Source organism: Phyllobates terribilis, unplaced genomic scaffold, assembly GCF_046119375.1.
Source record: "Phyllobates terribilis strain yellow unplaced genomic scaffold, ASM4611937v1 Scaffold_9__5_contigs__length_417890890, whole genome shotgun sequence".
Taxonomy (NCBI): domain Eukaryota; kingdom Metazoa; phylum Chordata; class Amphibia; order Anura; family Dendrobatidae; genus Phyllobates; species Phyllobates terribilis.
The window spans coordinates 164,932,144-164,946,250 of NW_027362769.1; the positions used below are offsets into that span (position 1 = coordinate 164,932,144).

Sequence of the window (14,107 nt, forward strand, 5' to 3'; positions counted from 1 at the left end):
AAACTCGGCCAGTGGTGGCACAGAATAATAATAATTGGGCTATCGTGAAGCTGACAGTGACAGTACGGGGAGTAAACACATATTCCATGCATTGGAATCCAGAGGTGTGACGCCATACTCTCTCTGGTCGCTTGCCGATACCTAAGTAGGGAGTAATCTGGATCGTGTGCTCGCGATTCCGCACGAAATCCGTGACACAGTGACAGCATAGTGAGATATTGTGTGATCTCCCCGGTGTCCTCGCTGTGGAATTCCTGGCAAATTGGTGACAGCGGTGGGATATTACAGAACATCAGTGGCTGGATTGAGCAATCATTCCTGTCACTGAAAACTTGGGCGGTTCTTGTGAGAATTCTGTGCAGAGTTTTTAAGAAATCTGACTCGGTATTTTAATATTTTTTATCTGAGACATTACTATAGGGGTAGCAGTTGCATCCCCTCCCTTCTCTTGTTTTTCTATTCTATCTTTTATTTGGCAATAATGGCTACACGTGGAGAGTCCTGGTATCACCAGCAGTCAGAGGCCACTATCACTATTACGGTGTCATCAGTTATTGACAGGAGGAGGAGGAGGTGAGCTGTGACATCACCTATTGTGAATAGAGGAGTTATCAGTTATTGTATAAGAGGACTGAGCCACAACAGATTTTCCTCAGATTTCTCTGCACTGTGTAAAAGAGATTTCTGAAAATACCAACCACTTTGCTGATATTATTATACACAATGGTCTTTCTGCAAGCAAATCCATTGCATATCAGTCCCATGAGGACTTGATCTATGAATTTTACCTGTTAGGTCCTGCTGTTTTTTGGTTGTTTTTTTTATTTCATTTGTATGGTTTTTTTTGTATATCATCATATTTTTGTCCTTTTGCACCTTTTTTTATTTAAGGTTACAGACTTTGCAGTATGTGGACTGGATATCTATCAACTGAGGAGATGGTGGCAGTAAATTCTGTACGTTGTATGTGTGGACTGTGTGGCGTTTGCATTATGGGTGTTGCATCCAAATTAATTATTCAGAGCAGCCTAACGACACGCCCCAGAGGATCCCGTGAGCCACGCCCCTCGTAAAGGCCATAAAAATTAGCATTAATTTAAAAAATAAATAAATAAAGGGAATAAAATAAGAGCAAAAAAACTGGCCAATTTAGATCTGGTCCTCTCTATGTGTAGACCAGCATCTATCAGACATCTGTCGTATATTCTGTGGTTAATTGAGATTACGCCTTTAAAAGGGCTGTCTAGGTTTGAAATGAAAGTCTGCCGTCACTCCATGTCAGGATTCTTCGGTGTAACATCAGCAACAGAGAATTCGGATAGCATGCGTTGCACACGCTATGAGGCTCCAAAAATCAGTGACTGTACAACTACCGGACAACCCCTTTAACTCAAAAATAAACCATTATGCAGTGAGCTCCCCCTAGTGGTCACTCCAGGCAGCCAGAATTTTATATTTTATATTTATCTGTAGCTCACGTGCCAACTAGAAGTTAAATTAAATTAAACCACAACTAAAGCAAAAAAAAATGACTTTCGTGAGAAACCATTTATTTACAATGAACTTTCACAAAGCCTTAATGTATATAACTTATGAAGGGCACAGTGAAGAGGGTCCGTTATTTTAACAGCATCCCCTTGGAAGACGGGGGGCGGGTAAGGGAGGACCAGACTTCTCTTCAAAACAGTAATAGGTCTATTATTATAATAATATATATATCTATGTATATAGATTTTTCTTCAAGTGCAGCAATAAATTCCCCACCCTTTTCTAGTTAAAGTGGATGACAAAGTGCTGGCTTTGGAAAAAAAAAAAAAAAGGAAAGTAGAAAACAGACTTTTTTTTTCTCTTTGTCTTTTTTTTTTTGTTTTTCTCTTTTCAACATGGGCATTCATTATGAACAACATATTTTTTTTTTTTTTTGTACAAGAGAACTTTGGGTCCGATACAGAAATATAAATATAAAACAAACAGGCTATAAAAGGGGCCGGGTGGGACGTGGGTAGGTCTGTCCTACTGACGGGGGTCTCTCTGCAGGATGATCTTCGATTGTGGTGGTCGTAGTCACTGTTTCCGCGGATACTCCTGAAGGCCGATTCATAGTGTGACGAGGGAGGACATTGCAGGGACGCCCCCGCTGTCAATTACTGAGAGCTTGCTCTTTCGAGGATGTGAAGGTCGTAGGGTTTTCTGCTTGTCCTCAGTCTAAACTTGTTCATTAAGTTATTGTGTTCTTTCAGTGCACTCTTAGCGGCCGATACGGTGGGGAAGGTCGCCACGATGGTGTAGGTGGAGGCCAAGTCTGAAGAAGGGCTGCCTTGGTCAGTACTCGTCTGGCTCTCCCCACTCCCGCAGTAGTGCTGATAGTGTGGATGCGGAGTCTGTTGTGATCGAGGGTCCCGGAGCCACCGAATTTTAGCACCTACTTTAAAGAGTTCGCCAAAAAGCATTTCTGCATCTTTGCGACTAATTCCGTCAGGCAGTTCTGTGATTTCTAGGACCTTCCCAACAACTGTAAATGAGGAGACATAAAGAATTAGATAGATCGGCTGCGGTACACAGCTCAGGACAGATATTACATGCGAGTAATCTACACATATAAATGACATGAACTATTATAAAACATATAGTCCAAAAATAAAGCCTGTTATATACATGCACATTATCTAAATATATACATATGTATGAACAGGGCTCCGCTCACACAAGGGACTCTGTGCCCCTCACCATCGCTGGGGGGGTCCCAGTAGTTGTAAGCCCAATGTCTTTACTTATTATCTATCGCATGGATTGATGATAAATTTTGCTTTTGTCACGACCCCGTTAAGGGAAGGGATGAGAGCCTGAAAAGGGATGTTAATAAGGGACTGTGGTTAAGATTATGGATGAATCTCCCTCTGAAATTAGTTTCCCCATTACAAAATTCATTCAAATTTCGTTGGTCACCTCAGTCCCTGAAGTATTTCGGCATTCTCCTCTCTGCTGACATTAATCCCATCTTCAAACTTAATTTTTTACCATTGCTCCAGAACATTAAAGTTGATTGTTTAAAATGGTCTAAACTTTACTTTACTTGGTTTGGCAGATGTGAAAATCTTAAAATGAATACCCTCCCTCGCATATTATATCTCTTTCAAACTCTTTCCCTAGCTCCATTTTTTAAATCTATCGCGTCCTTGCAAATAGGTTTCATATGGGCTAACAAGCCAGCTGGACTCAAGCGATCCCTTCTATGTAGACCAAAAAGCTGGGGAGGTTTGGGCCTCCTGGATGTAAAAACATACTATTTATCTGCTCATATGTCTAGAGTTATAGATTGGGGTAGGCATGCCTCGGCGAAGCCAGGGGTATAAACAGAACAAAGCTCCTCAGAGGCCACTTTAGCTGCTCTCCCCTGGGTACCCTTCATTTCCCAATCTTGATTGAAATCTCACCCCGCAATTAGGGCTACACTCTACTGCTGCTCCAGACCAGAGATATGCAAACTTCTCCTTCCCATTCCATCTCCTTTATCGCCTATTATCGGCTCTCCGAACTTCTCCCCTGGTTTGTCAGATCCTGTTTTTAGACTTTGGATCTCTCAGGGAAGGTTTAGGGCTTTCCAGATAGCCGTAGATACTGACTGGCCTTCTTCAGAAACACTTCAAGCTATTACTGATCCCTTACCACTGGGCACATGACGTTAACTTCGTCACTTTTTTCGCTCCCTTCCAAATTACGCTCAATATACACGAACCCCTTCCGCGTTTGAAAATCTTTGCATGGATAAGGGAGAGATTTGTCATGCACTTTCCTCCGTACACTCAATCCTAACTAACCCAATGGATCAGCCTCTTCCCAGATTTTTAACACAATGGGAAGAGGACTTGGGTATCACTCTCTCCATGGAACAAAGGGAAAAGATGCTGTGCTTAGCGCATAAATCTTCCATAAGTTCTCGGTTTCAGGAAGCGAATTTCAAACTCCTTTCAAGGTGGTACAGGGTCCCGGTTAAGTTAAACAAAATATTCCCCTCTATTGACCCCAAGTGTTGGAGATGTGGATCAGGCGAGGGAGATTTCCTTCATATCTTCTGGTCCTGTCCGGTTTTACAACCGTTCTGGAAACGTGAAAAGCATTATCAGGTCGATTACAGGCATTTCATATGAAATGGGTCCTGAACTAATCCTTCTACGGCTCTGTGAGACTTCTGTTTCCTCCTACAAACAGACCCTATTAAGATTTTTGGTGATGGCTGCCAGAGCTTGTATTCAGTTGTTATGGAAGAAAGTTAAAGGGGTTGTCCTGTACTTTTAAAAATATGTCAATGTGTTTAATGATAAATAGAAGCTTCTTTCTAATTACCTCCTGGTGCTGTTTCTGCCTGTGAGCGGCGCTATCGCTGGCCGCTCACAGGCAGCACGTGACCCCCGGCTGCAGCCGGCGCTGACATCCGCGGTCCCTCTTCCGCGTTCCACTGGTGGCTGGCTGCTGGGTTGTGGGCGGGGTTACCCCGCGCGGCACACCCGGCATCCACCGCGCACTTTCCCTGTCCCCATTCATTGGGAAAGCGCGCGGTGGATGCTGGGTGTGACGCGGGGAATAACCCTGCCCACGGTCCAGCAGCCACCGCGGGGACCCCAGCGCTGAGTCACGTCTCACTTGACGTGACGTCAGCGGGGGGTAACGTGTTGCCTGTGAGTGGCCACCGATAGCGCCGCTCACAGGCAGAAACAGCACCAGGAGGTAATTAGAAAGAAGCTGTGTTTTATGTTTCGTTCTGAAATAAAAAATTTAAAGAAAAAAAAAAGATTATGGATGAAGTTATGTGGGGTGAAAAAAAAAAATAAGAAACTTGCACAGCGGCACGTTATAGATTTGTAATATTCAAAATTAAGAACCAATTAGTGCACAATTTTAAAGGACATTTATACTTTTCAAACCCCCCTAATTAGTCTGATCCCGACTGTGTGCCGTTCTGATCCATTGTTCCCCTGTTTTAATATCGGTAGGTTGTTGTATAAAAGGGCAGAAAAGGTGGAGTAACCCATTCCTGCAGGATCAGACTACAGTGTTTTGTTTGTAGTCTGTTACCATAGAAACACATAGGTTTGCATGCATAGAACTGTTGGATTTTTTTTTTATTAAAATATGCAGAAGATCAATAAAGGAAATGAAATATGCATTTAAGGAAAAAAAAACATACCAGGTTCACCTGCAGAGAGGTCTGTGGAAGCAGCTTTCTTGGCCATTTTTTTGCCTCGATTTCCATGTCTGTGTCCAGACTGACCCTGGAACATGCACAAATGAGATTCTTTTTTTTTTTTTTTTTTTTTTCCCCCTTTTTCTTTCTTTTTTTCTTTTTTTAAAACCGGCAGAAATTATTGAGTTTACGATGTCTAAATTTACAGTAAAATATTGTCTAGATCTGTAGACTATGTGCCCATGTGATTGCATATTATCTGGCATATAAGAAATATGAAAACATTCATTCTTTTACCCCCAGTGACTTGGATCCCTGGAGAAAAGCCTATGTATTTATATTAAAGAGATGTCTTCATTATATCCTAGATGTGAAATGTAGGATCAAGAACACGATTATAAACCTGTTGACTTGTTATATGTCCGTGTACTAATTGAGGAGCATTGTATTGTAATGGCTGACCAAGTAACGGATATCTTGTATCACCTGCCGGGAAAAAGGGAACAAGAGAGACGAATAAATAAAAGGACAGTGATCTGAGAATTAGAAATGCATCATCCACACACGCACCGAAACAGAGAGACTGACGATAGGTCTCGCTCGCTTCTTTCAAAATCTGAATACATTTTGTGGGCAATAACTAAGGCAATAAGATTACATTTCTAATTACCCAGGAACATCTACTTTTTAAAAGACTCACATAATAATAATTAGAATATAAAGAACCCCCCTCAAGAAATCAAAATTCAGCTTTGGGTGGAGTAGTCTTTACTTTTGGACATCACCATACGATCTTACAAGTTATCTATATCACATAAGAAAGTTGAGTAACTCTGTAAAAACATTACATTATTTATACTTTATTGAGCTAGTGCTGTACTCCAGAGCTGCACTCACTATTCTGCTGGTACAGTCACTGTGTACATACATTACATTACTGATCCCGAGTTACATCCTGTATTATACTCCAGAGCTGCACTCACTATTCTGCTGGTGGAGTCACTGTGTACATACATTACATTACTGATCCTGAGTTACATCCTGTATTATACTCCAGAGCTGCACTCACTATTCTGCTGGTGCAGTCACTGTGTACATACATTACATTACTGATCCTGAGTTACATCCTCTATTATACTCCAGAGCTGCGCTCACTATTCTGCTGGTGTCTTCACTGTGTACATACATTATATTACTGATCCTGTACTGATCCTGAGTTACATCCTGTATTATACTCCAGAGCTGCACTCACTATCCTGCTGGTGCAGTCACTGTGTGCATACATTACATTACTGATCCTGAGTTACATCCTGTATTATACTCCAGAGCTGCACTCACTATTCTGCTGGTGCAGTCACTGTGTACATACATTACATTACTGATCCGGAGTTACATCCTGTATTATACCCCAGAGCTGCACTCACTATTCTGCTGGTGCAGTCACTGTGTACATACATTACATTACTGATCCTGAGTTACATCCTGTGTTATACTCCAGAGCTGCACTCACTATTCTGCTGGTGCAGTCACTGTGTAAATACATTACTGATCCTGAGTTATATCCTGTATTATACTCCAGAGCTGCACTCACTATTCTGCTGGTGCAGTCACTGTGTACATACATTACATTACTGATCCTGAGTTACATCCTGTATTATACTCCAGAGCTGCACTCACTATTCTGCTGGTGCAGTCACTGTGTACATACATTACATTACTGATCCTGAGTTACATCCTGTGTTATACTCCAGAGCTGCACTCACTATTCTGCTGGTGCAGTCACTGTGTACATACATTACATTACTGATCCTGAGTTACATCCTGTGTTATACTCCAGAGCTGCACTCACAATTCTGCTGGCGCAGTCACTGTGTACATACATTACATTACTGATCCTGAGTTACATCCTGTATTATACTCCAGAGCTGCACTCACTATTCTGCTGCTACAGGCACTGTGTACATACATTACATTACTGACCCTGAGTTACATCCTGTATTATACTCCAGAGCTGCACTCACTATTCTGCTGGTGCAGTCACTGTGTACATACATTACATTACTGATCCTGAGTTACCTCCTGTATTATACTCCAGAGCTGCACTCACTATTCTGCTGGTGCAGTCACTGTGTACATACATTACATTACTGATCTTGAGTTACATCCTGTATTATCCTCCAGAGCTGCACTCACTATTCTGCTGGTGCAGTCACTGTGTACTTACATTACATTACTGATCCTGAGTTACATCCTGTGTTATACTCCAGAGCTGCACTCACTATTCTGCTGGTGCAGTCACTGTGTACATACATTACATTACTGATCCTGAGTTAAATCCTGTATTATACTCCAGAGCAGCACTCACTATTCTGCTGGTGCAGTAACTGCGATGAGCAGAGTGTCTGACTACAAGACCGGTAACAGTTTTCAATGACAATCTGTAACTCAGATCTAGTTGAGGCAGTAAACTCATAATTAGGTAAAAGTAAGTAAAGTATTTACCAAACTACTCAACTGTTTACGTAGTTTCTATTTTCCATAGTGCTCAAACGTGATCATTCCCTTTAAGCAGTCACCACAATTCTCAAAAGTGTAATTTTTGCTAAAATCAGCCCAGCCGAGTACAGTACCAGACTTTTGCATTTTTTTTTTACCTCCACTGACACATTGCAACAGGAGAAATATTTGTACATTGCCTAAGACTGGATAAAATCACTGAGAGAAGCAAGCGAAGATATTGCAAAAACTAAAAGAATATTAAAAAGTTGCAAAGCTTGAAAAAACAACAACAATAAAAAACAACAACACACGTCTTAAAGCTTTATAACTACTCAATCATCACCTAGGAGACACTTATATGACAATTTTACCTTGTCCTGAAGCAAACGGTCTAGAAAAATGTGGAACTAGAGGGAGAGGAGTTAAACCAGGGCGGATATTTTTCATGTTGGCTATTTGGACGGGAACCGGTGACTGATTGGGCGATGTGATGGGACTGCTTAGATGTGAGCTATGCTGCAAGAGAGGACCAGAAACACAAACTTATATACAGTCATCAGTGTAGGACGCAGCACATCTTCAGAGAGAGCTGGCATCTTCATATACTAGCTCCTTAAAGGGATCTTATCATCTTACAGATTCATGACAGGGTATGCCTTAAATGCCTGAGTCTCAGTGGTGGAGCATGCATCCACCTCTAGAATTAGGGTGCCCCATCCCACCAGCCGCTGCCAATAAAGTGTTCACGGTACAATCCATCAAGTTTCCTTGGCTGGTTTTGGAACTCCCATCAAAGTCCAATAAACACGAGGCAGCAACACCTGTAAGACGAGGGGTCTGAGGACCCCTGTTCTCCAGATAAGTGGGAGTGGGAACGCATCTATGGCGCATCCTGTGGGTATGCCTGCATCTTTCTTTTTGCAGCACACATGAACGTTAATGGCGCCAACCAGCAGCTAAAAGATGATCTGCTACTCGCTGTATAGAATCAGCTTTTTTGATCATTGTAAACCCTAAAAACAAATCTAATATTGGCATTGTCATCCAGGAGTAGATACGCTCCGGTTACAAGCAGGGATTGCTCACACATCCGCACGGCCATAATTCCGGGCCTGACCGCCGGTCTCCCGATCCTAACACATATGCCTATTAGATCGGCGGTACAACTGGGAGTTGCATCTGTAGCACCAACCGTAAAATAAAACAGCTATATGGTAGTGTCAATAAGCCCTTTGATTTGTGGGAAATGGGCTCACCAGGTGACAAAGTTTGCGCCAATGATGGACGATCAAATCAAAGCTTCTGACCACCACCAATATTAATTTGCTTTGAATTTCGTGCATGTTATTTGATCACTCTACGTTGGCATTTTTGAGCTCTGTATGGCGGTATATACTTAAGCACTGTTAAAAAAAAATACTTTTGCAGTGTAAATTGGCAGCAGCACTGTAAATAATTATTTTGGCATTCATACTGAAGTGTCATATGGTAAAAGCTGGTCATTTAATTTGGGCGCCAAACAATATGGCACTTATATTTAGGCAAGGCACGTTGATTTGTACACTGCATGATATCTTGGATAGCAGATCATCAAGTATAGGCCGGCCCAGGCGATAAGTGCAAAAAAACTACAAGACACGAGACTGGCGCTGAGATGCAACTCTAAATGCTGGGAGAAATAAAATCACAAACCTTTGAAAAGCAGAAAATATTCCCAAAATGTACAAGATGCAGACTCCAGAGTCACAATAAAAGCCACAGAAAAGCACATACATCCTCCCCCCAGACAGGCACACACAACCCCCCCAGACAAGCACATGCATCCCCCCGCAGACAAGCACCTGCATCCCCCACCAGACAAGCACCTGCATCCCCCACCAGACAAGCACCTGCATCCCCCACCAGACAAGCACCTGCATCCCCCACCAGACAAGCACCTGCATCCCTCACCAGACAAGCACCTGCATCCCTCACCAGACAAGCACCTGCATCCCCCACCAGACAAGCACATACAACCCCCCCAGACAAGCACATGCATCCCCCACCAGACAAGCACCTGCATCCCCCACCAGACAAGCACCTGCATCCCCCACCAGACAAGCACCTGCATCCCCCACCAGACAAGCACCTGCATCCCCCCCCAGACAAGCACCTGCATCCCCCACCAGACAAGCACCTGCATCCCCCCCCAGACAAGCACATACATCCTCCCCCCAGACAAGCACATACAACCCCCCCAGACAAGCACATACATCCTCCCCCCAGACAAGCACATACATCCTCCCCCCAGACAAGCACCTGCATCCCCCACCAGACAAGCACATGCATCCCCCACCAGACAAGCACATGCATCCCCCCCAGACAAGCACCTGCATCCCCCACCAGACAAGCACCTGCATCCCCCACCAGACAAGCACATGCATCCCCCCCCAGACAAGCACATGCATCCCCCACCAGACAAGCATCTGCATCCCCCACCAGACAAGCACCTGCATCCCCCACCAGACAAGCACCTGCATCCCCCCCCAGACAAGCACCTGCATCCCCACCAGACAAGCACCTGCATCCCCCCCCAGACAAGCACATACATCCCCCCACTATTTACATGGATAGACGGATCCAGGCTCCCATACTCGGCCGTTTTATGAGCCCTCTGGTGGTCACAATAATATTTATTTGGCTTCCACTGAGGAGGTGAATGTGTTTGAGGTGGCAGGTTGTTAGGAACATTGAGCTGCATCATTACCATTCCACCAGGAGGGGGCGGTGCTGGTATTGCTGAAAAAAAAAAATAGAAAAACAATTAAAAATAAATAAAAAAAAAAAACACAAACAGCGCCACTCCTAAGTATGGGCAGTGCCTGACATTGCAGCTCATCCCATTCCGGTTCATGGCGCTGAATTGTAATAGCAGAGGTGGAGAATAAAAAGAGCTATATCTTTATACCTGCACATTGAGGACCTGGCAGCGGCTGAGAGCTACAAGGAGATGTCGCCCTTGGAAATTGCATCTGGTCAGATCCTGGATGCTGCATATACCCCATGGAGGAGCTGCGAAGTTGGACATGTTGTTATATAAGCTGCACGTGGTATATTATCAGAGTGCGTGTTATAGACCGTCCGTACCTCAAGTTATTCTGCTGTCCTGGCGAGATGACGCTGTAGTAGACCGGCATGCCCGTGGTCGGGATCTGCCCCAGGTGGGACTGGTTAGGAATGAGCACCTGTTGGTGATATGGCTGTTGTGGCACAGACTGGGAGCCTTGCCGAACGGGAACCTAATAAAACAAGTCCGTCAGGTTATGACACGTCATAAAGCCGCCCCATCTGGCAATAGAATGCCGCTATAGGATGTGATGTTATATGAACAGGCTTTATCACAGCCTTACTGGCACTACCTGGTAGGAGGGCACTGAGGAGTACTGCACCATGACACCTTGGATGGGATTGGCAATGTTGCCATGTTGCCCACTGACCAACGTCTGATTCTGGGGCTGCTGCACATTGACCATGCCTTGGTACGTCGGCTGCTGGCTGGGCATTACTGCAGGATAAGCTAGAACGGAAGAAAAAAAAATCACATCATGGATTCAGTCTAAGAAGTCAAGGAGCACATGACTAACGTGGTTCAAGCATTCCTTAAAGGGACAGTCCAGAATGAAAGAAACATGGCGGCGTTCTTCCAAAAACCGTGGTTGTGTTTGGTATTGCATCTCAATCCCATTGACTAAGTTAATTTAGGCCTTTTTTTTCTGCAGGAAGAGTCATTTCTTCAGTTATTAAATGCAGTGGTGCAGCAAAAGTGGCCATAAGGGCGGCTGCACGGGGATTAAACTGTCAAAAAGAAAGAAAAAAAAAGAAGCAGTGGCATCGCTAGTGCGGAAAATCCACGGCACTGCACATACCCTGGATTTCTGGCCGGGATTCTGAGCGACACTAGACTGTATCAACACCAAAACTATACAGATACAGATGGGTCCTGTGGTGGAGCAGCGAGGCCATAAGCCCCACCGCTCTCCGCCCCGACGAACACGACATTAATATGTCACTGCATTGTGCAGGCTCTGCTGACGAGATCTGATGAGAGAAGAGGACGTAGTAGCTTGCATTAGGCGAGCATAAACCTTTTTTTGTAGGGGGAAGCACAAAGGACGCATTATTACTTTATAAGGGGGCATTAATACTTTTGAAAATGGAGCACTCTGTCAATATCATAAGGGGCACTCAGTGTGCCTTAATACTGGGATAGGAGGCGCAATACTTACTTGCAAAAGCTGCTGGCACCCCTAACTACGCCACTGATTTGATGTCAGATTATATACATATTTTAGGTCCTGTTCACATTGTTCTAGAGCATACATGCCAAACTACGGCCCATTGGCCAAATCTGGCCCTCAGGGTGGTTATATTTGGCCCACAACATCAGAACCACCACTCCTATGTGGGGCCATTATACTGTACGGAGGACTATGTGGGGCCCATTATACTGTATGGAGGACTATGTGGGGCCCATTATACTGTATGGAGGACTATGTGGGGCCATTATACTGTATGGAGGACTATGTGGGGCCCATTATACTGTATGGAGGACTATGTGGGGCCCATTATACTGTATGGAGGACTATGTGGGGCCCATTATACTGTATGGAGGACTATGTGGGGCCCATTATACTGTATGGAGGACTAAGTGGGGCCCATTATACTGTATGGAGGACTATGTGGGGCCCATTATTCTGTATGGAGGACTATGTGGGGCCCATTATACTGTATGGAGGACTATGTGGGCCCATTATACTGTATGGAGGACTATGTGGGGCCATTATTCCGTATGGAGGACTATGTGGGACCCATTATTCCGTATGGAGGACTATGTGGGACCCATTATTCCATATGGAGAACTATATGAGGCCCATTATACTGTATGGAGGACTATGTGGGGCCCATTATTCTGTATGGAGGACTATGTGGGGCCCATTATTCTGTATGGAGGACTATGTGGGGCCCATTATTCTGTATGGAGGACTATGTGGGGCCCATTATTCTGTATGGAGGACTATGTGGGGCCCATTATACTGTGGACTGGTTTGCCCGTGACTTTGTCCAAGTTTTTCCTTTTGGCCCTCTGTGTGTGTTTCAGTTTGACATCTCTGCGGAGCCTTCAGTAGACAGTATATATTGGTAATATTAAAGAAATAATTTTTTTTTTTTTCGATTTCAGCAGGTAGTGCGGAAGTATCGATGACGGGCAGAGGTGTGGTGCCACCCTGACGTGCGCTACAGCATCTTGCAGAGGACATACATATAAGACAATTTGCGCTATGTCGGTAATCTTAAGAGCACTAGTACCATAGACTGCTCCACCACTACAGTTATTATTGTGGGGCGCATAGCTGCACCCACCAGGCTGCATCGGGAATATTTAGGACATCATTTAAAATGCCTGCAGCTATAGAAAGACATCGCGCTGCGGACTCTGAGTCTTTTCCCCACCAGCAGACCGAAGTCCAACCTTCCCAAATCCTACTGTGTCTGAGCGGCGAAATAACAGATCAGTAAAAGCCTCCTGTTAGGTTTAATTCTCTGTCTGAGCCCTTTCCAAGAACAAATGCTCCCCGCCGCGCATCAACAGAGGCGCTCGCTTCAAGTAACGCTCCCTGTACCGCGGCGCATGACATGAGAGCCGAGCTTTCAGCTCCGCGTACAAGAGAATTTCATTTACATTTCAATAATAGCATAAAAGAGTTCAGCAAATAAAAGGGCCGCCGCCGCCTGAACAATGGGCCGAACAGGAACATTTACTGCCGCATTCAACCACTTCTCCGCTAAACGCCGAACTATAATTGTGAGAAGATTGTAAAAGGCGTCCGAAAAGGCAGAAATCACATAAAAGTCATCTACATAACAAGGGTAAGTTACATTGTCCTCATTTACATCTGAAGGGCATATCAGCGTAGACCGTGAAGGTGCGACAAAAGCGAGGGTCAGAAAAACAATCGTGACCACTACATACACCTCCTCCTGCGCTGGGACGGCTGATGTCCCCCTATAGAGAAAGAACGGAGCGCGAGCTCCGCTGCTCCATTCTACGGGAATTAACCCCTTCACGACGGGGCCATTTTCCGTTTTTTCCTCCCCTTCTTCTTTTATTTTTCTATCCACATAGACATAAGAGGGTTTGCGTTTTTTTTCCGGGACACGTTGTACTTCTGAATGGCACCATTCATTTTATAACATACCGTGTACTGGAAAATAAGTAAAAAAAAATTCCAAGTGCGGTGAAATTGTGAAAAAGAATGCTATTCTGACATTGTTTTTAGGGAACTGTTGATACGGTGTACATTTTGTGGTAAAATTGACCTTGCAATATGATTCTCCTCATCAATACGATTAAGGTGATACCCGACATGTCCAGTTTTCAAATTAGTT

At 44.2% G+C, this 14,107-nt stretch overlaps 1 protein-coding gene across 10 annotated transcripts in view; it reads right to left on the reverse strand.

Moving 5' to 3' along the window:
• Window positions 1-1,529: 1,529 nt before the first annotated feature.
• Window positions 1,530-14,107, reverse strand: part of R3HDM1 (R3H domain containing 1) — a 183,303-nt gene continuing 170,725 nt past the window's right edge. For 8 of the 10 annotated variants that reach the window (XM_073647268.1, XM_073647274.1, XM_073647273.1 and 5 more), the window contains 8 exons: window positions 11,080-11,237; window positions 10,808-10,959; window positions 10,629-10,732; window positions 10,287-10,459; window positions 8,053-8,197; window positions 5,586-5,668; window positions 5,186-5,270; window positions 1,530-2,512 (listed from right to left, as the gene is read on the reverse strand). In XM_073647268.1, the coding sequence (XP_073503369.1) occupies window positions 2,145-2,512; window positions 5,186-5,270; window positions 5,586-5,668; window positions 8,053-8,197; window positions 10,287-10,459; window positions 10,629-10,732; window positions 10,808-10,959; window positions 11,080-11,237 (1,268 nt within the window). In that variant the 3' untranslated portion in view covers window positions 1,530-2,144. Of the gene's footprint in view, window positions 2,513-5,185; window positions 5,271-5,479; window positions 5,669-8,052; window positions 8,198-10,286; window positions 10,460-10,628; window positions 10,733-10,807; window positions 10,960-11,079; window positions 11,238-14,107 lie in introns of all 10 variants that reach the window. The other 2 variants (XR_012250696.1, XM_073647275.1) reach the window with 2 other exon arrangements.